Consider the following 24626-nt stretch of genomic DNA (forward strand, 5'->3'; position numbering starts at 1 on the left):
TTTCCTAATTAATCTGTACTAATGTAGAGACTATTACTTTAATTTTATTTCTTACGCTGTAAAAGAATGTTTTATCGACATTAAGTTTTTCTCTATTCTGGATACTTATCACTTTTAACCTCTTTGGTGCAGCTCGCAAGCAAAACAATCTGGATTGTTGAGACTTAAAGATCGTAGTAATAATAATAATAGTATTACAATAAAGTGCATAAATATTAAATACGAGTAGATTTTTTATGTGCAATCATACAATTAACATATAAAATATGTAAAAGCAATCCCTTTTAAATATAAAAAAGTGCAAAAATACTGCTCTAGATATTCAAAAAGACTTCAGTTTCCACCAAAATATGAGTAACATTGTCTCACCCCAAAAGAAGTATCCGTTTTTATCCAGAGAACTGTAACAATTTAGTAACTTTTGAAATGTTGCAGTCACATAGAGGAGTCTTTGTTACTTGTTTACAGCAAACATAGATTCCCAGTAATAAATAGTGACTGTAATGGAACCGCTGGTAATTAGTGAATTTCATAGACAAGCCAACTTTATGCTCAACCTCCCCCAGTAAATAACAGTGCCTCACCGTCTGATGCACACGGAAGATGATTTGTGACAGGTGGGTGCCTGCACTCAGCATGCAGTAGGTGATTTACCCCGGCTGGGGTACAGCTTGCAGTGTGCAGAACTCATTCTACAGAGTTAGGGTGAGGGAGGACATGGCTTTCCAATTTGAAGAGAGATGGTTAACCAGGTTAGACATTTAGTGACCTTAGGCAACAAAGAATGAATATATCGCAGTCCTGACAACAGGGAACAAATATGCCGCTGTCCTTACCGTTTTGTCGAAAGAAACTAAAAGGTTTGTTGGCGCTGTGCAGGGTGGTGTAGATTGACACCTGTGGATCAGCTGCCACCCTCCTCAAAAAAAAACCCACTAGTGAATTAATAAATACCAGGTAGACGCTCAGAACCACAGATATTTAATAGCATATAATATCATATAATATAGTACAACAATGAAAAAAGGTAAAACCGAATCTCATGAGCTGAATGACAGAAGTGTATGATAGCTCTATAAATGAACAGATTGCATAAAACTAGGGATTCCCTGGAAGTGCCAAAGGGCTAAGCAATAAGTACATGTATTTATTATAATTACCACTATTGCTGGTATTAGGAGGAGACTTTCAGGATAGTTCAGTCAGTCTCTGACACCTTAATCCATATTGTGTAGCCCGTGATGAAGGAGTAAATGTGTGTCCTCCGGCTACAGTATATAATCACAGTAGCAGGGTGCCAATGTTGTTATATGTGGCTCACTGTACTGGATAAACTGTTGAACACCAAAACAGTTTCAAACGGCTCACCAGACTTTTGTTGCTATACTGTCAGCAATACGAGTAGCAAGTGCAGGAGCTGTGTGGTTTGTCCGTTAGCTTGGCCAGCCATAAATGGAGCAGTACAGATGGTAGCTGAACACGGCTTCTGTGAACCGGACTCCAGCTGTATGGGATTCCTGCACACCGCCGCTGGTGGGTAAGCGGCGGATACGTCAGTGCAGAGAGCCGCTATGCAGCGCTGTCAGTCTTGATCCGGTGTCACCCGCAGTGTGATGATGATAAAAGGAGCCAAGTGTTTGCCCAGTTGGCACCAGGCAATAGGCTTCTCCTGTGCACAGTGGTAATTCCAGGGGTCCCGTTCTCGGTTTCCTCAATGCGTTTCTCCGCACTCAGGGCGGCTTTGTCAAGAGGCAGAGTTACCGTTGTCTCCCCCTTTTGTTTTTATCGGTTTCTTCAGAGGAAAAGCATAGGGGAACCCTAATAATAATGCATTACACGGTGAGACCCTGTAACTAACTGGGGTAGATTGAACATAACGTTGGCTTGTCTATGATATTCCCCAATCGTCAGCTGTTCCATACATTGCTATTCATTACTTGTACCTATGTTTCTTGAAAAAAGTAACATACACCTCTATGTGATTTCAACCTTTTAAAATTAATAAATTGTTACAGTTCTCTGGATAAGGACTGATGCTTTATTTGAGGTGAGACAATGTTATCCATATATTGGAGGAAATGGAAGTCCTTTTGATATTTTTATTTAATATTATTTAAAGGGCATTGCTTATAAATATTTTCTCTATCGTCCTAGTGGATGCTGGGGTTCCTGAAAGGACCATGGGGGGATAGCGGCTCCGCAGGAGACAGGGCACAAAAAGTAAAGCTTTAGGATCAGGTGGTGTGCACTGGCTCCTCCCCCTATGACCCTCCTCCAAGCCTCAGTTAGATTTTTGTGCCCGGCCGAGAAGGGTGCAATCTAGGTGGCTCTCCTAAAGAGCTGCTTAGAAAAGTTTAGCTTAGGTTTTTTATTTTACAGTGAGTCCTGCTGGCAACAGGATCACTGCAACGAGGGACTTAGGGGAGAAGAAGTGAACTCACCTGCGTGCAGGATGGATTGGCTTCTTTGGCTACTGGACATTAGCTCCAGAGGGACGATCACAGGTACAGCCTGGATGGTCACCGGAGCCTCGCCGCCGGCCCCCTTGCAGATGCTGAAACGAGAAGAGGTCCAGAATCGGCGGCAGAAGACTCCTCAGTCTTCTTAAGGTAGCGCACAGCACTGCAGCTGTGCGCCATTTCCTCTCAGCACACTTCACACGGCAGTCACTGAGGGTGCAGGGCGCTGGGAGGGGGGCGCCCTGGGAGGCAAATGAAAACCTTTTTTGGCTAAAAATACCTCACATATAGCCTCCGGGGGCTATATGGAGATATTTAACCCCTGCCAGAATCCATTAAAGAGCGGGAGACGAGGCCGCCGAAAAAGGGGCGGGGCCTATCTCCTCAGCACACAGCGCCATTTTCCCTCACAGAAAGGCTGGAGGGAAGGCTCCCAGGCTCTCCCCTGCACTGCACTACAGAAACAGGGTTAAAACAGAGAGGGGGGGCACTAATTTGGCGTTAGAAATATATAAAAGATGCTATAAGGGAAAACACTTATATAAGGTTGTCCCTATATAATTATAGCGTTTTTGGTGTGTGCTGGCAAACTCTCCCTCTGTCTCTCCAAAGGGCTAGTGGGTCCTGTCCTCTATCAGAGCATTCCCTGTGTGTGTGCGGTGTGTCGGTACGTGTGTGTCGACATGTATGAGGACGATGTTGGTGAGGAGGCGGAGCAATTGCCTGTAATGGTGATGTCACTCTCTAGGGAGTCGACACCGGAATGGATGGCTTATTTAGGGAATTACGTGATAATGTCAACACGCTGCAAGGTCGGTTGACGACATGAGACGGCCGACAAACAATTAGTACCGGTCCAGACGTCTCAGAAACACCGTCAGGGGTTTTAAAACGCCCGTTTACTTTAGTCGGTCGACACAGACACGGACACTGAATCCAGTGTCGACGGTGAATAAACAAACGTATTCCTTATTAGGGCCACACGTTAAGGGCAATGAAGGAGGTGTTACATATTTCTGATACTACAAGTACCACAAAAGAGGGTATTATGTGGGATGTGAAAAAACTACCGTAGTTTTTCCTGAATCAGATAAATTAAATGAAGTGTGTGATGATGCGTGGGTTCCCCCCGATAGAAAATTATGGGCGGTATACCCTTTCCCGCCAGAAGTTAGGGCGCGTTGGGAAACACCCCTTAGGGTGGATAAGGCGCTCACACGCTTATCAAAACAAGTGGCGGTACCGTCTATAGATAGGGCCGTCCTCAAGGAGCCAGCTGACAGGAGGCTGGAAAATATCATAAAAAGTATATACACACATACTGGTGTTATACTGCGACCAGCGATCGCCTCAGCCTGGATGTGCAGAGCTGGGGTGGCTTGGTCGGATTCCCTGACTAAAAATATTGATACCCTTGACAGGGACAGTATTTTATTGACTATAGAGCATTTAAAGGATGCATTTTCTATATATGCGAGATGCACAGAGGGATATTTGCACTCTGGCATCAAGAGTAAGTGCGATGTCCATATCTGCCAGAAGATGTTTATGGACACGACAGTGGTCAGGTGATGCAGATTCCAAACGGCACAAAGGTGTATTGCCGTATAAAGGAAGAGGAGTTATTTGGGGTCGGTCCATCGGACCTGGTGGCCACGGCAACTGCTGGAAAATCCACCGTTTTTACCCTAAGTCACATCTCTGCAGAAAAAGACACCGTCTTTTCAGTCTCAGTCCTTTCGTCCCTATAAGAGTCATATCTGCCCAGGGATAGAGGAAAGGGAAGAAGACTGCAGCAGGCAGCCCATTCCCAGGAACAGAAGCGTTCCACCGCTTCTGCCAAGCTCTCAGCATGACGCTGGGACCGTACAGGACCCCTGGATCCTACATGTAGTATCCCAGGGGTACAGATTGGAATGTCGAGACGTTTCCCCTTCGCAGGCTCCTGAAGTCTGGTTTACCAAGGTCTCCCTCCGACAAGGAGGCAGTATGGGAAACAATTCACAAGCTGTCTTCCCAGCAGGTGATAATCAAATTACCCCTCCTACAACAAGAAAAGGGGTATTATTCCACATTATATTGTGGTACTGAAGCCAGAAGGCTAGGTGAGACCTATTCTAAATCTAAAAAAATTTGAACACTTACAAAGGTTCAAATCAAGATGGAGTCACTCAGAGCAGTGATAACGAACCAGGAAGAAGGGGACTATATAGTGTCCCGAGACATCAGGGATGCTTACCTCCATGTCCAAAATTTGCCCTTCTCACTAAGGGTACCTCAGGTTCGTGGTACAGAACTGTCACTATCAGTTTCAGACGCTGCCGTTTGGATTGTCCACGGCACCCCGGGTCTTTACCAAGGTATTGGCCGAAATGATGATTCTTCTTCGAAGAAAAGGCGTCTTAATTATCCCTTACTTGGACGATCTCCTGATAAGGGCAAAGTCCAGGGAACAGTTGGAGGTCGGAGTAGCACTATCTCGGATACTGCTACAACAGCACGGGTGGATTCTAAATATTCCAAAATCGCAGCTGATCCCGACGACAAGTCTGCTGTGCCTAGGGATGATTCTGGACACAGTCCAGAAAAAGGTGTTTTCTCCCGGAAGAGAAAGCCAGGGAGTTATCCGAGCTAGTCAGGAACCTCCTAAAATCAGTGCATCATTGCACAAGGGTCCTGGTAAAGATGGTGACTTCCTACGAAGCAATTCCATTCGGCAGATTTCACGCAAGAATTTTTCAGTGGGATCTGCTGGACAAAAGGTCCGGATCGCATCTTCAGATGCATCAGCGGATAACCCTATATCCAAGGACAAGGGTGTCTCTCCTGTGGTGGTTACAGAGTGCTCATCTTCTAGAGGGCCGCAGATTCGGCATTCAGGATTGGATGCTGGTGACCACGGAGGCCAGCCCGAGAGGCTGGGGAGCAGTCACACAAGGAAAAAATTTCCAGGGAGTGTGATCAAGTCTGGAGACTTTTCTCCACATAAATATACTGGAGCTAAGGGTAAATTTATAATACTCTAAGCTTAGCAAGACCTCTGCTTCAAGGTCAGCCGGTATTGATCCAGTGGGAAAAACATCACGGCAGTCGCCCACGTAAATAGACAGGGCGGCACAAGAAGCAGGAGGGCAATGGCAAAAACTGCAAGGACTTTTCGCTGGGCGGAAAATCATGTGATAGCACTGTCAGCAGTGTTTCATTCCGGGAATGGAAACTGGGAAGCAGACTTCCTCAGCAGGCACGACCTCCACCCGGCAGAATGGAAACTTCATCGGGAAGTTTTCCACATGATTGTAAACCGTTGGGAAATACCAAAGGTGGACATGATGGCGTCCCGTCTGAACAAAAAACGGGACAGGTATTGCGCCAGGTTAAGAGACCCTCAGGCAATAGCTGTGGACGTTCTGGTAACACCATGGATGTACCAGTCGGTGTATGTGTTCCATCCTCTGCTTCTCATACCTAAGGTACTGAGACTTATAAGACGTAGAGGAGTAAGAACTATACTCATGGCTCCGGATTGGCCAAGAAGGACTTGGTACCCGGAACTTCAAGAGATGCTCACAGAGGACTTATGGCCTCTGCCGCTAAGAAGGGACTTGTTTCAGCAAGTACCATGTCTGTTCCAAGACTTACCGCAGCTGCGTTTGACGGCATGGCGGTGGAACGCCGGATCCTAAGGGAAAAAGGCATTCCGGAAGAGGTCATTCCTACCCTGGTCAAAGCCAGAAAGGAGGTGACCGCACAACATTATCACCACATGTGGCAAAAATATGTTGCGTGGTGTGAGGCCAGAAAGGCCCCACGAAGAAATGTCAACTCGGTCGATTCCTGCATTTCCTGCAAACAGGAGTGTCTATGGGCCTCAAATTGGGGTCCATTAAGGTTCAAATTTCGGCCCTGTCGATTTTCTTCCAGAAAGAAGTGGCTTCAGTTCCTGAAGTCCAGAAGTTTGTCAAGGGAGTATTGCATATACAACCCCCTTTTGTGCCTCCAGTGGCACTGTGGGATCTCAACGTAGTTCTGGGATTCCTCAAATCACATTGGTTTAAAACCAGTCAAATCTGTGGATTTGAAGCATCTCACATGAAAAGTGACCATGCTCTTGGCCCTGGCCTGGACCAGGCGAGTGTCAAATTGGTGGTTTTTTTCTCAAAAAAGCCCATATCTGGTTGTCCATTTGGACAGGGCAGAGCTGCGGACTCGTCCCCAGTTCTCTCCCTAAGGTGGTGTCAGTGTTTCACCTGAACCAGCTTATTTTGGTGCCTTGCGCCTACTAGGGACTTGGAGGACTCCAGGTTGCTAGATGTTGTCAGGGCCCTGTAAATATAGGTTCCAGGACGGCTGGAGTCAGGAAAACTGACTTGCTGTTATCCGGTATGCACCCAACAAACTGGGTGCTCTTGCTTCTAAGCAGACTATTGCTAGTTGGATGTGTAATACAATTCAGCTTGCACATTCTGTGGCAGGCCTGCCACAGCCAAAATATGTAAATGCCCATTCCACAAGGAAGGTGGGCTTATCTTGGGCGGCTGCCCGAGGGGTCTCGGCTTTACAACTTTGCCGAGCGGCTATTTAGTCAGGGGCAAACACGTTGGTAAAATCCTACAAATTTGATACCCTGGCTAAGGAGGACCTGGAGTTCTCTCATTCGGTGCTGCAGAGTCATCCGCACTCTCCCGCCCGTTTGGGAGCTTTGGTATTATCCCCATGGTCCTTTCAGGAACCCCAGCATCCACTAGGACGATAGAGAAAATAAGAATTTACTTACCGATAATTCTATTTCTCGGAGTCCGTAGTGGATGCTGGGCGCCCATCCCAAGTGCGGATTATCTGCAATACTTGTACATAGTTACAAAAATCGGGTTATTATTGTTGTGAGCCATCTTTTCAGAGGCTCCGCTGTTATCATACTGTTAACTGGGTTCAGATCACAGGTTGTACAGTGTGATTGGTGTGGCTGGTATGAGTCTTACCCGGGATTCAAAATCCTTCCTTATTGTGTACGCTCGTCCGGGCACAGTATCCTAACTGAGGCTTGGAGGAGGGTCATAGGGGGAGGAGCCAGTGCACACCACCTGATCCTAAAGCTTTACTTTTTGTGCCCTGTCTCCTGCGGAGCCGCTATCCCCCCATGGTCCTTTCAGGAACCCCAGCATCCACTACGGACTCCGAGAAATAGAATTATCGGTAAGTAAATTCTTATTTTTGTTGATTGTATGATTGCACATTAAAAATCGACTTGTATGGAATCTTTATGCGCTCTCTTGTAATACTATTATTATTACTTCCTTTACTATATGAGATGAGACTTTCTAAATGCTAATGCAATAGCAAATGTGGCAATATTCAGTGAATGCAGTAGTCTCCCATTATAGTTATGCTGGTAAAATACAAATCTATTGCAGTAACACAGTAAGGCAGTACAAATACTGTAGTGTGCAACTAGTGCTCCAGGCCATGGAGATAACCGAGATAACCACAAAGGCCGGTACTCACCAGCCGGTGCGGGAGAGATGTGTGCTGAGCGAACCGCTCAGCACACATCTCTCCCGCTGCCCAGCACAGCACGATGTGTGCTGAGTGCGCGGGGGGAGACGGGGGGGGCCAATCTAGCACCAGCGATAGCGATGCGCGGGGCTGCGCATCGATATCGCTGCGGGGGCTACACACGGAGCGATACTGCTTAAAATCTAAGCAATCTAGTCAGATTGCTTAGATTTTAAGCAGCGATCGCTCTGTGAGTACCCCTTTTTACAGAGGAAACCCCTCCATTCCTTTGTTTTTTTGTTTGTATTTGCAAAGTTTCTATGTTTTGTAAGCCAAACTCCCATTTCAGAGCTTTTATTAAGATTTTAAGGGTGGTGTTAAATTGACACTTTGGATGTTAGCACTTTTTCATATAAAAATTGCTAGTATTTATAGCTGTTTATCTCCCATCTGTGGTTGGTAAAAGGTAGGATGGCCGCCATTGAGTAAAAGATTCAGCAATCTGTTGATAGCGGCAATGGGTTGTCCTATTATACCCCTTTCACACCGCAGCTTATACCCGGTATTTTGCCGTTTTAACTGGCTTCCTAAACGGGTCAAGCTGCGATGTGAAAGGGTCCCCTTCAATTTACCGTTTTCAAAATACCTGTATTTTGAAACGGTAAAAAAGAAGGGTCCTACCCATTTCAGTCCCATTTCACTGTGCAGTGTGAAAGGGTCTGAAACGGTATTTGCAAGCCCCAGCAGGTCATAGGCTGTCTCCATGTGTGATGTCAGCATCCACAACCAGGAAACAGCTTGGAAAACACAGGAGACACATGTGAGAGTGGCTTTATAAACGTTTAGACTGCAAAGCCATTATAAAATGTCTAATTGGAGTGATGAAGAGGTGAGGGAGCTGCTTTAGGATCAGAGGGGATGAGGAAATCTGCTGCCAAATTACTGGGACAGTCAAGGATACCCTCATATATAAAAACATAGCAAAAATGCTTAAAGCTGCTGGGTTCCATCGTACGACTATCCAAATTATTAATAATGAATTAATTAATAATTATTAATAATGTGTGGGCCAGAAAAGTCCATTTATAATGACAACCACTGTTTTCTATGGGTGAAACGGGTTCAGTGTGAAAGGTACCGAAACGGTAATGAAATGGTAATTTACTGGTTACAACATGAGATGTGAAAGGGGTTTAACTGCTCAGACCCGTTTTAAGAACCGTTTCAAATACCATTTCAAAAGCAGGTTTTGCGATGTGAAAGCAGCATTACCTATATAACCTCTTGGTGTAAGAAAAAAGCAGTTCCATTTGCGGTGTATGGGGAAGACTTCTCACCCTAACCCTGAATGCCAACTTGTATGGTACAGTATGTCACAACGTCTGACAGCTACATGGGGCTCTCACAATTTGTGCTATTTCGGCTACAGCCTAAAGATACACAACCACTTCTGCTGTGTATGTATAGAACATAAACACAAGAATATTTTATGTATCTGTTTTCGAATTCCTGCTTTTCAGTTGTATGACTTGTTTATCAGCTTGGCATTATATGCTAGAGGTTATAGTAAAATGATGCATTGTAAATGCAGCGGATCTCGTAAGACGGCAGCACATCTTGTATGTTAGAGTAAACTTTGGCACCGTGCCGAAGATTCATGAAGCACGCAGGGCTGAAAACAAACTCTTCTATTTGTATATCTTCATCTTTTTTTAGGTAAAAGTCATGTGTATTGTAACAGTATGTGAATATTTTCTGGGTCATTTTAGATCAAAGCAAAGACTGAGCTGCTGTTATCAGCGGAAGCTGCAAAGTCTGCACAAAGGGTTGATTTACAGAATCATTTGGATACAGCCCAAAATGCATTGCAAGACAAGCAACAGGTAATGGCAACATTGCTTCGTTATTTCCAAGCATCTTCCTGCATGTGCAATAAATCAGGCGTACATTGGTAGGGGAATGATTGTGAAAATTTATGTTTTGGGTTAGTTGAGGAGCTTTACATCTGCCCTTTTAATGAGATCGTCTTTCCTCCAATTAGGAATTAAATAAAGTCAACACTCAACTTGAACAAGTGACGACAAAATTCCAGGAGAAGCATGAGCACTGTAATCAGCTGGAGCAGAGTTTTAAAGAGTACAAAGAAAAGCATCTCACTTTAGAACAGAAAGCTGAGGCACTTGAGGGACAGATCAAGGTAAGTTATTCTACTGATTCCTTGTATACAAGAGGAGCTAAAAGAATTCAGAATCTGTCTTTCACTATGTCACACTGTGTATCCCATTAACAGTCCCTTCTGTGTTGAAAGAGAGTCCGCCTGAGAGTTTTTGGTGCCTATATGGACTACTGTAGGCTCTATTTTGTTTTCTATCATGTTCGCAGGTCCCCCCCCCCCCCCCCCCTATTCTCCACATTTAGACAGTACTCTTTATTGTGAACTTTTACACACTTTCTATGTACTGTAGTGCGTGTCTTAGTTGGGGGTGTAGTTAAGTATGTTTTTGGCCTTGGACACTACCCAGTAACATGGAGTTCCATTCTAGGATTCTTTAATTAAACATTTATTGTTATTGTGTGTTTACAAAAAACTAATTATAGCATATGGGGCCTTAACTTGGTGTGCAAGAGCGGTGGGTGGCCCTAATTTTGATTGTGGTCATTTCAGTAAATAGTGTATTTCTGCATCTTAATTTCCTCAGAAACTGGAAGCAGACCTGGCAAGTGTGAAAGCTAGCCGTGAGCAGAGCCTTCATGATCTCCAGCTACAGAAGCAGCTGAGCTCACAATTGGAGCTGAAAGTGGCAGAACTGAGCAAACAACTGGAGGATGAGAAGGGATTGTAAGTGATCATTATTACCTAGAATCAATACACTCTATCACCCTGTATGGTCACCATGTCTTATTGCTAACTCTTGGTGTCCAATAGAAGTACTTGAAAGTGTAAAACGAGTTGTTTCTGCTTTTTTTCCTACCAAATTCAGATTGTGGACATTGTTGGATATTGTTTGTCTAACTTTGCTTGGTGGTAGCAATTCCTATATTGCTTTTACAGTGTTTCACAATCACTGGAGTATTTAAAACAGTACAGTACTTGTGTTTTTTTCTGCACTGTTGTATGATGCATATTGGTTTTGATATCTAGAGAAGACTTGTTGTTTTAGAACTTAAAGTAACATATGAACCAAGTGAAAAACAATGCAGGAAGCACATAGTCATATATGTGAGAGAACTAGTGTTGTGAGCATAGTATAGTCCTATACCAATGGATTGTGCAGTACAGCTGTGTTACTGGTGTCCTCACTACTATTTTCCCCTTGATTACATGTTTACAGAGTGTCTACTACTAAGCAGGAGCTGCAGAAAAAGTCTGATTCCCTGCTGCATGCCAAAGAATCTCTTTCAAAGCAAGAGAAAGAGCTGAGCAGTCTCAAGGAGACGGTACAGAAGTTGAAAACGAACCTGGAAAAAATGACAACACAAGAGCGGGAGGCTTCTAGTAATGTGGAGAAATTCAGGCTTGAGAGAGACACTTTGCAAAAAGATCTATCAGAAGCCAAAGACAAGTTAACAAAAAACACGGAGTCCTTAGAAAAGACGAGAGGGCTGGTGGAAAAGGAGCGTCAGAGCGCCAAAGAGCTGATTGAGACCATAGTAAGCATGTTATAGACATATCACAGATATAACTACTGTCGCATACATTGGTTATGCAGCATTTACTCATAGGGGAAAATTTTTATAGCTATTACAGTATTATAAACCCATAATATCTAGGCTACATGATGCCTTTCCATGTGGGATAAATTGTATTTTACATATAACACAGATCAACTTTTTCTGTTTGTGCGTCACACTTCTAGTTGGTATTTTCTAATATTACAATATACTGTATAACATGTAAAATGTAGTCTAAGCAAATTCCTTTTCTCCTTCATCCTAGAGGATGCTGTGGACTCCAAAAGGACCATGGGGTATAGACGGGATCCGCAGGAGACATGGGCACACTATAAGACTTTGAATGGGTGTGAACTGGCTCCTCCCTCTATGCCTCTCCTCCAGACCTCGGTTAGATTCTGTGCCCAGAGGAGACTGGTCACACACTAGGGGAGCTCTACAGAGTTTCTCTAAAAAGACTTTTGTTAGGTTTTTTATTTTCAGGGAGCACTGCTGGCAACAGGCTCCCTGCTTCGTGGGACTGAGGGCAGAGAAGCAGACCTACTTCTGTGAGTTGATAGGCTCTGCTTCTTAGGCTACTGGACACCATTAGCTCCAGAGGGTCTGATCACTTGGGTCGCCTAGCTGCTCGTTCCCGGAGCCACGCCACCGTCCCCCTCACAGAGCCAGAAGATTGAAGACAGGTGAGTAACCGAAGCAAAGAAGACGTCTGAAGGCGGCAGAAGACTTCAGTTTTCCTGAGGTACCGCACAGCGGTTGCGCTGCGCGCCATTGCTCCCGCACACACAGGCACTACATGGGTGCAGGGCGAAGGGGGGGCGCCCTGGGCAGCAATATAAACCTCATTTTAAGGTACTGGCACAGTGTATCAGTGCATAGGCACTGTTAGGAGACCCCTGCCAGTGAGAATTAAAGCAGGACCGAAGTGCGCCATGTAGGGGGCGGGGCTTCGTCCTTCAGCTCTGACCAGTGCCATTTTCTCTCCACAGCTTGCTGCAGAGAAGCTGCTCCCGGCCCTTCACTGCTGTCACAAGTAACAGGGTGCTAAAAACAAGGGGGGGGGCACATAAAATTGGTGTTGGTTGTTTATATAAACAAGCGCTTATAGGTCTGGGGCATTGTGCTTTTTTCAGACCGGTGGGGCGCTGGGTGTGAGCTGGCAAACTCCTTCTCTGTCTCTCTGAAAGGCCTTACTGTGGGTCTGTCCCCTTTAGCCCAGTGTGTTTGGGGGTGTCGGTATGTGTGTGTCGACATGGGAGAAACTGAATGCTCTTCCCAGGAGGAGGTTAGTGTGAGAGCTGAACAGAATAAAGGAGTGACTCTGTCGGCACTGCCGACTGCTGATTGGGTTGAGATGTGGAGTGTGTTGAATAACAGTGTGGATTTGCTGCATAAGAGGTTAGACAAATCTGAGTCTCGGAATCAAGCATGGAGACAATCCATGGGAGAAGTGGTACCACTCACTCAGGCCCCCTCGGGGTCCCAAAAACGTTAATTTACCCAGATACCGACACGGATTCCGATTCCAGTGTCGACTATAATGATGCTAAGTTGCATCCTAAGGTGGCTAAGAGTATTCAATACATGATTGTGGCGATAAAGGACGTGTTACATATCACGGAAGACCCCGCTGTCCCTGAGACAAGGGTCTGTATGTATAAGGGGAAGAAACCGGAGGTAACGTTTCCTCCCTCTCATGAACTGAATGCCCTTTTTGAAAAAGCCTGGGAAACGCCAGACAAGAGGTGGCACATTCCCAGTAGAATTGCTATGGCATACCCGTTTCCTTCTCAGGATAGGGTTGGGTGGGAGACAACACCCACGGTAGACAAAGCTCTGGTGCGATTGTCCAAGAAAGTGGCGCTACCGTCTCCTGAAATGGCGATCCTTAAGGATCCTGCTGATCGTAAGCAGGAGGCTACCTTGAAATCTATTTATGTCACGACAGGTACGCTGCTCAGGCCAGCTGTGGCTTTGGCGTGGGTGAGTAACGTGATTGAAAAGTGGGCAGATAACTTGTCATGGGAAATAGACACCCTGGATAGGGATGGCGTGCTTTTGACTCTGGGTCATATCAGGGACGCTGCAGTCTATCTGAAGGAGACGGCGAGTGATATTGGCCTTTTGGGTTCAAGGGCCAATGCCATGGCAGTCTCGGCTAGAAGGGCGTTGTGGACTCATCTATGGAATGGTGATGCCGATTCTAAGAAGGCTATGGAGGCTCTGCCCTATAAGGGTGGAGTTTTGTTTGGTGAAGGCCTCGCGGACCTGGTTTCTACATCTACCGCGGGTAAGTCCTCTTTTCTGCCTTTTGTTCCTCCACAGCAAAAGAAAATGCCCCCATATCAGATGCAGTCCTTTCGGTCGCAGAAATTCTGGAAAGGACGTGGGTCATCCTTCCTTGCAGCAAGAGGTAAGGGAAGATGAAAAAGATAGCCAGCTGTGGCAGGCTCCCAGGAGCAGAAGTCCTCCCCGGCTTCTGCAAAATCCACCGCATGACGCTGGGGCTCCCCTGCGGGAGTCCGCACCGGTGGGAGCGCGTCTTCAGTTCTTCAGTCAGGTCTGGGTTCTCTCTGGCCTGGATCCTTGGGTGCTGGAAATTGTGACCCAATGATACAAGCTGGAGTTTCAAGACGTGCCCCCACACCAATTTTTCAAATCGGCCTTGCCAGCTTCTCTTCCGGCAATACAAAAGCTGTGTCAGCAGCGAGTCATTGTCGAGGTACCCCCGTCACAACGGGGAGAAGGGTTTTATTCAAGACTGTTTGTGGTCCCGAAGCCGGATGGCTCGGTCAGGCCGATTCTGAACTTAAAATCCCTCAATGTGTATTTGAAAAGTTTCAAATTCAAGATGGAATCTCTCAGAGCGGTAATCTCCAGTCTGGAGGGGGGGATTTTATGGTGTCAATTGACATAAAGGATGCTTACCAACATGTCCCCATATATCCTCCTCATCAGATGTATCTGAGGTTCGCTGTTCAGGATTGTCACTACCAATTTCAGACGTTGCCGTTTGGTCTTTCCACGGCCCCGAGGATTTTCACCAAGGTGATGGCGGAAATGATGGTGCTCCTGCGCAAGCAAGGGGTCACAATTATCCTGTACTTGGACGATCTCCTGATAAAGGTGAGATCACAGGAGCTGTTACTAAAAAACGTTGCGCTCTCCCTGCAGGTGCTGCAACAGCATGGCTGGCTCCTAAATTTACCAAAGTCGCAGATGATTCCGACATCTCGGCTGTACTTTTTGGGTATGATTCTGGACACAGAACTGCAGAGGATCTTCCTCCCGTTGGAAAAAGCTCAGGAAACCCAGAACATTGTCAAGGAACTTCTGAAACCGCCAAGAGTGTCGATTCATCACTGCACTCGAGTGCCGGGGAAAATGGTGGCGGCCTACGAGGCCATTCCGTTAGGCAGATTCCATGCAAGAACGTTTCAGTGGGACCTGCTGGACAAGTGGTCAGGGTCCCATCTGCAGATGCACCGGAAGATAAGTCTGTCCCCCGGGTTTCTCTCCTGTGGTGGCTCCAAAGTTCTCACCTTCTAGAGGGTAGCAGGTTCGGCATCCAAGATTGGATTCTGGTGACCACGGACGCGAGTCTCCGAGGTTGGGGAGCAGTCACACAGGGACAAAATTTCCAGGGAAAATGGTCAAGCCAGGAAGCTTGTCTGCACATAAACGTGCTGGAGTTAAGGGCCATCTACAACGGCCTGCGGCAGGCGGAACAGCTTCTTCGCGGCCTACCCGTCCTGATTCAGTCGGACAACATCACAGCTGTGGCGCACATAAATCGTCAGGGCGGAACAAAGAGCAGAGGGGCAATGGCGGAGGCCACCAAGATTCTTCGCTGGGCGGAAAAACATGCAAGCGCTCTGTCAGCGGTCTTGATTCCAGGAGTGGACAACTGGGAAGCAGACTTCCTCAGCAGACACGCTCTCCATCCAGGAGAGTGGGGTCTTCATCAAGAGGTCTTTGCAGAAGTGACAAGTCGTTGGGGACTTCCTCAAATAGACATGATGGCGTCCCGCCTCAACAAGAAGCTTCAGACATATTGTTCCAGGTCAAGGGACCCTCAAGCAATAGCAGTGGACGCACTAGTGGCGCCGTGGGTGTTTCCGTCGGTCTATGTGTTCCCTCCACTTCCACTCATTCCAAAGGTGATAAGGATCATAAGAAGAACAAGGGTTCAGGCGATACTCGTTGTTCCAGATTGGCCACGGAGGGCCTGGTATCCGGATCTTCAGGAATTACTCACCGGAGATCCCTGGCCTCTTCCTCTAAGAGAGGATCTGTTACAGCAAGGAGGGTGCGTGTTCCAGGACTTACCGCGGTTGCGTTTGATGGCATGGCGGTTGAACACCAAATCCTAGCTAGGAAGGGTATTCCCGGGGAAGTCATCCCCACTCTACTTAAAGCTAGAAAGGAGGTAACGGCGAAGCATTATCACCGTATTTGGAGAAAACGTGTCTTGGTGTGAATCCAAGCAGGCTCCTACGGAAGAATTTCAGCTGGGGCGTTTTCTCCACTTTTTGCAAGCAGGTGTGGATGCGGTCCTGAAGTTAGGCTCCATTAAAGTGCAGGTTTCGGCCTTATCAATTTTCTTTCAAAGGGAACTAGCCTCACTTCCAGAAGTACAGACTTTCGTGAAGGGTGTATTACACATCCAACCTCCATTTGTGCCCCCAGTGGCACCGTGGGACCTTAATGTGGTGTTACAGTTCCTTACGTCACATTGGTTTGAACCTTTACAAAAGGTTGAGTTGAAATTTCTCACTTGGAAAGTGGTCATGCTATTGGCCTTGGCATCCGCAAGGCGGGTGTCCGAATTGGCGGCTTTGTCTCACAAAAGCCCCTATCTGATTTTCCATGAGGATAGAGCGGAGTTGAGAACTCGTCAACAATTTCTGCCAAAGGTGGTTTCTTCATTTCATATGAACCAACCTATTGTGTGCCTGTGGCTACGGAAGCCTTGGCTGATTCAAAGTCTCTAGATGTGGTTAGGGCTTTGAAAATGTATGTAGCCAGAATGGCTCGGGTGAGGAAAACAGAGGCGCTGTTTGTCCTGTATGCGGCCAACAAGGTTGGCGCTCCTGCTTCTAAGCAGACTATTGCACGCTGGATCTGTAATACGATTCAGCAGGCTCATTCTACGGCTGGATTGCCAATACCGAAATCGGTGAAGGCCCATTCCACTAGGAAGGTGGGCTCATCTTGGGCGGCTGCCCGAGGCGTCTTGGCATTACAGCTTTGCCGAGCAGCTACTTGGTCGGGGTCAAACACTTTTACAAAGTTCTACAAGTTTGATACCCTGGCTGATGAGGACCTCATGTTTGCTCAATCGGTGCTGCAGAGTCATCCGCACTCTCCCGCTCGGTTTGGAGCTTTGGTATAAATCCCATGGTCCTTTTTGAGTCCCCAGCATCCTCTAGGACGAAGGAGAAAATAGGATTTTAATACCTACCGGTAAATCTTTTTCTCTTAGTCCGTAGAGGATGCTGGGCGCTCGTCCCAGTGCGGACTCTATCTACAGTAATTGTATATAGTTATTGCTTGTGTTACGCAAAGGTTGTGTTGGTACGGGTCAGACTGTAGCTGATCTGTTTTGGTTCACACTGTTAACTGGGTTTAGTTAAATGCCATGTTGTACGGTGTGGTGTAAGCTGGTATGTATCTCACCCTTAGTTTAACAAAATCCTTTTCCTCGAAATGTCCGTCTCCCTGGGCAAAGTTCCTATAACTGAGGTCTGGAGGAGGGGCATAGAGGGAGGAGCCAGTTCACACCCATTCAAACTCTTCTAGTGTGCCCATGTCTCCTGCGGATCCCGTCTATACCCCATGGTCCTTTTGGAGTCCCCAGCTTCCTCTACGGACTAAGAGAAAAGGATTTACCGGTAGGTATTAAAATCCTATTTTCTTTCCCAGGAGAAATCACGGGATGAAATGAAGGTTAAGCTGAAAGCACAGGCAGAGTCTGCAGCTAAAGTGCAGGAGCTCAGCACTCAGCTGACTGCTAAAGAGGAGGTAATTACTGTATCTGTAATGTGTTTAATTTAGAAAAGATCTGAAAAACTTGATGTGTATTTGTTAAAAACTTTTTTTAATTCACATCATGCAGCGTCTACTATAGCTACTTAATATTTTTTTCAAACCTTTTTTTTTAGGAATTCACTAAATTGAAGTCTCAAATACAGTCTTGTAATGATAGGATACAGGGTTCTATTAAAGATAAAGAAAAACTTCAACAAGAACTTCAGGCACAGCTGAAAAAGATCCAAACCTCTTCTGAAGAAGATAAGAAAAGACACGAAAAGGATATGCAAGTTCTTACTGCCCAATTGGATGAGAAGGTAGCTGCTTCCATCATTCCACCCTACCCTCTATGTTTCTTCAGTGAGCCATGTAGCGTTTCACATGTACAGCTTATTTACCGTGTGCACTTGTATTGCCTTGTGTCTAGCTTGTATTATAATAATACACTTGATAAGAAACTGCTATACGCATGCTCATTAATGCAGATTTCTCTTACTTCCTAGGGGATGCTGGGGTCCACATTAGTACCATGGTGTATAGACGGAGCCATTGGCACTTTAAGAGTTTGAGAGTGTGGGCTGGCTCCTCCCTCTATGCCCCTCCTACCAGACTCAGTTTAGAAAATGTGCCCGGAGGAGCCAGTCACAGCTAGGGGAGCTCTACAGAGCTTCTTTGGTAAAGTTTTTGTTTTTTTAGAGTTTATTATTTTACAGGGGGCTGTTGGCAACAGCCTCCCTGCTTCGTGGGACTAAGGGGGGGAAGTAGTGACCGCCCTGCGGGGTCTGAGCCACTATCTCCGCTGACAGGACACTGAGCTCCTGAGGGGATAGATCGTTCCCCACCACAGGGGATCGCTCACCCCAGCAGCATGCCGCCACCCCCTTACAGAGCCGAAGATCAGTGGCGAATGAGTCACCGACCCCCCTAGCAAGCGGGGGGCCGGTGTGAAGATGGTGGCAACAGGGTAGGAACGCAGTATTAACTGCGCTCCGGAGGCTCAGCGGTACTTAGTGCAGTGCTGTGAGGGGCGCCCTGAGCCAGCGCCTGAACCCTGCACTGGTCAGCAAGCCTGTCTGGGTTTGTGGATCTCAGCCGGCATTTTACCTCAGGCCAGTATAATCCTTGTGAAGAGCGGGAAGACAGCGGCATTTTGGGGGCGGAGCTTCTCCTCAGAGCGGACCCAGCAGCGTTCAGTGCCATTTTCCTGCCTGCACAGCGCTGTCCAGGAAGAGCAAGTCCCTCCACAGCAAATCCAGCTATCTCTCACGGTACCAGGGGGTTGTAGAAGGGGGAGGCTGCAATAAGACTGTGTAATCTATTAAGGTGCACAGTCAGCGCTAGTAGGGGTCTCCCTTTTATATTAAAAGCGCTGTGTGTGGGTTGGCTCCAATCTCTGTGTCTCTCTTGCCATTCTTGGGGGTGAAACTCTGTCCTCCCCTGTGTGTGTGGAGTGTCTGTGGTCTCCGTTAAGCAATGTCCAGGGACTCTGTGTCATATGCTGCAGAGGATATGTCCTCTCAGGATGATCCCATTCCATGTAATCAGGATTGCACTGGTTTAGCAGAGATACCAGCAAGGGAGCCTAAATGGTTATCCTCTATCAAATCTATGATTTCTCAGATTTCAAATAGGGTTGCACAAAATTAATCTGCAGCTCAGGCTTTACAGAACTCTATGGCAGCCTGCCAAGTTCTGGTACCTCAGGGCTCCCCGCTGTATATTCACATAAACGTGCTCTTGCGCAGATCATGCAGGATGATACGGATACCTATTCTGGCACTGCAGATGGTGACTGGGATGTGTTGCGGGGGGCAACATCTCTTGCTAAAGTGGTGCAGTTGATGATGGAGGTTATTAAAGATGTGTTGAATATTGCTGATACAACACCCGAGCAGGTTGAGGAGGCTTACTTTACTGAAAATAAGAAAGCCTCGCTAACCTTCCCTGCATCAAAGGAATCAAATGCTATTTTTGAAAAGGCTTGGGAAAACCCGGATAAAAAATTCCAGATACCTAAAAAGGTTCTGGTGGCATTTCCTTTCCCGGTAGAGGATAGGAAAAAATGGGAAAACCCGCCTATTGTTGACGTGTCAGTATCCAGACTCTCAAAAAAGGTGGTTTTACCTGATCCAGGATCTACCGCCTTGAAAGAGACGGCTGATCATAAAATTTATAATACGCTCAAATCCATGTACACAGCTTCTGGGGCAATACTACGTCCCACTATTGCCAGTGCTTGGATTGCCAAAGCTATAGTAAAGTGGTTAGGCACGTTACTTGAAGACTTGGATACTATGGAGATATGTGATGTTGAATTGTTTTTACGTAACATTCAGGATTCGGCAGGATTTCTGGTAGAATCCATGAAAGACCTGGGTTTTATGGCTGTGGGAATTTCTTCCATGTCTGAATCATCTCGTCGAAGACTGTGGTTGCGCCAGTGGTCTGCTGACGCGAAATCCAGGAGAAGTGTGGAGACCCTTCCCCAAAGAGAGCCTGACCTGTTTAGGGAAGCGTTAGATGCGTGGATCTCCATGGCTACGGCTGGTAAGTCACCTTTTCTTCCCTCAGCTACACCTGCTCTGAAGAAACCCTTTTCTTCAGCTACGTCACAGCCCTTTCGGTCTACCAAGCCCAGAAAGGCCAAGCCGTCCAACACCTTCTTTCGGGGAGGTCGGCCCAAGTCCAAGAAACCTGCGGCTGCAGGTTCCCAGGAACAGAAACCTGCTTCAGGTATACCAAAGTCCTCTGCATGATGGTGGACTGCACGCCCCGGAGGTGGGGCCGGTGGGAGCGAGACTCAGACATTTCAGTCACGTCTGGGTGCCATCCGGCCTGGACCCCTGGGTGCAAGATATTGTGTCTCAGGGGTACAGGCTGGAATTTCAAAATCTCCCTCCTCACCGATTTTTCAAATCAGGCTTGCCAACTCTGCTGGCAGACAGGACTGTCGTGCAAGAAGCCGTCCAGAAGTTGGTGGAGGCACAAGTCATTGTGCCATTACCACCTCATATGCAAAACAAAGATTACTATTCAAACCTTTTTGTGGTACCGAAAACAGATGGTTAGGTCAGGCTTATTCTGAACTTAAAATCACTAAACCCCTTTCTGAGGGAGTTCAAGTTCAAAAAGAGTCTCTAAGGACAGTGATATCAGGTCTGGAGTAGGGGCAATTCCTGGTATCCCTAGATATCAAGGATACGTACCTCCACATTCCGATTTGGCTGCTGCATCAAGCTCATCTTCAATTCGCACTGTTGGACTGTCATTTTCAGTTCCAGGCACTACCATTTGGCCTCTCCACAGCACCGAGGGTATTCACCAAGGTGAGGGCAGAAATGATTATTCTCCTCCGCAGACAGGGGGTGAACATAATTCCGTATCTGGACGATCTGTTGATAAAGGCATTGTCCAAGGAGAAGCTGTTACGGTCCATACCTCTCACGACCCAGCTTCTCAGGGAACATGGTTGGATCCTGGATCTTCTAAAATCACATTTGGAACCAACCAGGAGATTGTCCTTTCTGGGATTGATCCTCGACACGGAAGTGCAGAGGGTGTTTCTTCCAGAAGAAAAAGTGTTACGATGGTCCGGGATGTCCTAAAGCCAACCCGGGTGTCGGTTCATCAGTGCATTCGCCTTCTGGGAAAGATGGTGGTCTCTTTAGAGGCCCTGCAGTACGGGAGGTTTAACGCTTGGTCCTTCCAACTGGATCTCCTGGACAAGTGGTCGGGATCCCATCTACACATGCACCAGAGAATACGTCTGTCACCAAAGGCCAGGATTTCACTCCTCTGGTGGCTGCAATTACCTCACCTTCTGGAGGACCGCAGGTTCGGGATTCAGGACTGGATCCTTCTAACCACGGATGCAAGTCTCCGGGGCTGGGGCGCAGTCACTCAAGGGGAAACCTTCCAAGGAAGGTGGTCAAGTCTGGAAGCCGGCCTGCCGTTAAACATTCTGAAACTAAGAGCCGTGTACAACGGTCTTCTTCAGGCGGCCCATCTTCTGAGAAATCGGGCCGTTCAAGTGTAGTCGGACAATGTGACAACAGTGGCTTACATAAACCGACAGGGCGGAACGAAGAGCAGAGCTGCAATGTCAGAGGTAACAAGAATCCTCCTCTGGGCAGAAAAACAAGCGTTGGCGCTGTCAGGAATGTTCCAGTAGACAACTGGGAAGCGGACTTCCTCAGCAGACACTATCTCCATCCAGGGCAGTGGGGTCTCCATCCGGAGGTGTTCAAGTAACAGATCTTTGGGGCGTTCCCCAGATCAACATGATGGCCTCTCGTCTCAAAAAGAAACTTCGGGGGTATTGTTCCAGGTCGAGGGACCCGCAAGCAGTGGCGGTGGACGCCCTACTGACTCCGTGGGTGTTCCAGTCAGTGTATGTGTTTCCTCCACTTCCACTCATCCCAAGAGTTTTAAAGCTCATGAGAACAAGGGTTCAGGCGATCCTCATTGCTCCAGACTGGCCTATCAAGACTTACCGCGGCTATTTTTGACGGCATGGAGGTTGAACGCCTGATACTAGCTCGAAAGGGCATTCCGAACAAGGTTATTCCTACCCTGATACAGGCAAGAAAAGGAGTAACGTCTAAACATTACCATCGTATTTGGAAAGAATATGTATCTTGGTGTGAGTCCAAGAAATTTCCTGCGGTGGAGTTTCAACTGGGACGGTTTCTTCTCTTTCTACAAGCCGGTGTGGATATGGGCCTGAGGTTGGGATCTGTGAAGGTCCAGATTTCGTCCCTATCCATTTTCTTCCAGAAACAATTGTCTGCCCTCCCTGAGGTTCAGATCTTTTTGAAGGGAGTTGTGCACATCCAACCTCCCTTTGTACCGCCTACGGCGCCTTGGGACCTTAACGTGGTGTTGCAGTTCCTCCAATCGGACTGGTTCGAGCCTCTACAGGAGGTTGAGGTCAAATTTCTTACATGGAAGGCTGTCACGTTGTTGGCCTTAGCTTCTGCTAGACGTGTGTCGGAGTTGGGGGCTTTGTCCTGTAAAAGCCCATACTTGATCTTCCACGAAGATAGAGCTGAGCTCTGGACACGTCAGCAGTTTCTTCCGAAGGTTGTGTCCGCATTTCATATCAACCAACCTATTGTGGTGCCAGTGGCTATTGACTCCTCAATTTCATCAAAGTCCTTGGATGTTGTAAGGGGTCTGAAAATCTATCTGAAGAGGACTGCTCGTCACAGAAAATCGGACTCTCTGTTTGTCCTATATGATCCCAAGAAAATTGGGTGTCCTGCTTCTAAGCAGACGATCCCTCGCTGGATCAGGTTCACTATCCAGCATGCGTATTCTACGGCAGGATTGCCGTGTCCTACAACTGTCAAGGCCCACTCTACTTGTAAGGTGGGGTCTTCCTGGGCGGCTGCCTGGGTTGATTCGGCATTGCAACTTTGCCGAGCTGCAACTTGGTCTGGGTCGAACACGTTTGCAAAGTTCTACAAGTTCGATTCTTTGGCCTCTGATGATCTGCAGGAGCCTCCGCACTCTCCCTCCCGTTCTGGAAGCTTTGGTACATCCCCATGGTACTAATGTGGACCCCAGCATCATCTAAGACGCAAGAGAATAGGATTTTGGTTACCTACCCGTAAATCCTTTTCTCGTAGTCCGTAGAGGATGCTGGGCGCCCGCCCAGCGCTTCGTTTTCCTGCAATTGTTATCTGGTTCAGTACAACTTTTGTTTTAGTTGAGTACTGCATTGTTACTTGGTAAGTAATGTTTCAGCGGTTGCTGAGTTTTCAAGCTAAGTTAGCTTGATGTTCCTTGTATGTGTGAGCTGGTATGAATCTCGCCACTATCTGTGTTAAATCCTTCTCTCGAAGATGTCCGTCTCCTCGGGCACAGTTTCTAGACTGAGTCTTGTAGGAGGGGCATAGAGGGAGGAGCCAGCCCACACTCTCAAACTCTTAAAGTGCCAATGGCTCCTGGTGGACCCGTCTATACCCCATGGTACTTATGTGGACCCCACCATCCTCTACGGACCGAGAGAAATATCATTTGAATACCGCCCTATACTGTACATAGTTTGCAACTTGCTAACTCTGGGACCAGATGTAATTTAATTTTTAAATAAATTTATTTATTATGTACTACTTATAAACTGACCTCATCTTCATTGTATTTGAGAATAGACACCTTTGTACTAATAGCTTGATGATCAGTCACTAACGCAACTGACTACAGTGCTACACCCAGTATTAGGGATCTTCCAAATTCTTTCCTGACTCAATGCAACGATTACCCTACTTATAATTGCTTGTTGTGTTTTTCCATTCTAGTAGTAGCACATCTGTTTAGTTTTTCATCATTACCCCTCTGATAGGAAGGACCCCAGATTTAGATTTCCCTGGGATGATCTCATGTGCCCTGATAACACTGCAATTAGCAGCAGTGATAATACACGGATGTGGATCATAGGGGCAACAGTCATTAGGTCGATCACTATTGGTTGACAGTGACTAGGTCGACGTGATATATTTGATAATAAGGAGAGCTTTATGTGTTATGTTTAACGTTCATACCTGTAAAGATTAAAAATTAGTTAAAACAATGTTTACAGCCCTTTTTACTGAAGGGATTTGATGAGAGTTAGGAGTCCGTGTGAGAAGGGTTCCGTTTTTAAACAGTCTGCAAACGATCTGAACACTAGTGGATGGAGAACTGACCCTGCTGTCCCTACCTCACTGTGTACCCGTTCTGTCGGTGCTGTCCGGCTTGGTCCCCCACGCGGCTTAGTCAGCGGCTTCAGTTGGTATGTTGCGCTGACGTCATCTCCGTTCTCCAAATTCCGTCCTCTGTCCTTCCAGCAGTGCGTTCTCTGTACAGAGTACTCTGAAGCCACTGACTAAGACGTGCGGGTGACCAAGCCGGACAGCATCGACAGAACAGATACACAGTGAGATAGGGACAGCAGGGTCAGTTCTCCATCTCCATCCCAGTTCTCCA

The 24626-nt window shown here is 46.9% G+C and overlaps 1 protein-coding gene across 5 annotated transcripts in view; it reads left to right on the top strand.

Moving 5' to 3' along the window:
• The window catches only part of EEA1 (early endosome antigen 1), a 328705-nt gene that overhangs the window by 204847 nt on the left and 99232 nt on the right, over positions 1-24626 (top strand). For all 5 annotated transcript variants that reach the window (XM_063927628.1, XM_063927626.1, XM_063927625.1 and 2 more), the window contains 6 exons: positions 9722-9835; positions 9994-10149; positions 10652-10791; positions 11285-11603; positions 17550-17648; positions 17789-17974. In XM_063927628.1, the coding sequence (XP_063783698.1) occupies positions 9722-9835; positions 9994-10149; positions 10652-10791; positions 11285-11603; positions 17550-17648; positions 17789-17974 (1014 nt within the window). The remainder of the gene's footprint in view (positions 1-9721; positions 9836-9993; positions 10150-10651; positions 10792-11284; positions 11604-17549; positions 17649-17788; positions 17975-24626) is intronic.

The sequence above is a fragment of the Pseudophryne corroboree genome, chromosome 6 (assembly GCF_028390025.1).
Source record: "Pseudophryne corroboree isolate aPseCor3 chromosome 6, aPseCor3.hap2, whole genome shotgun sequence".
Classification (NCBI taxonomy): Eukaryota; Metazoa; Chordata; class Amphibia; order Anura; family Myobatrachidae; genus Pseudophryne; species Pseudophryne corroboree.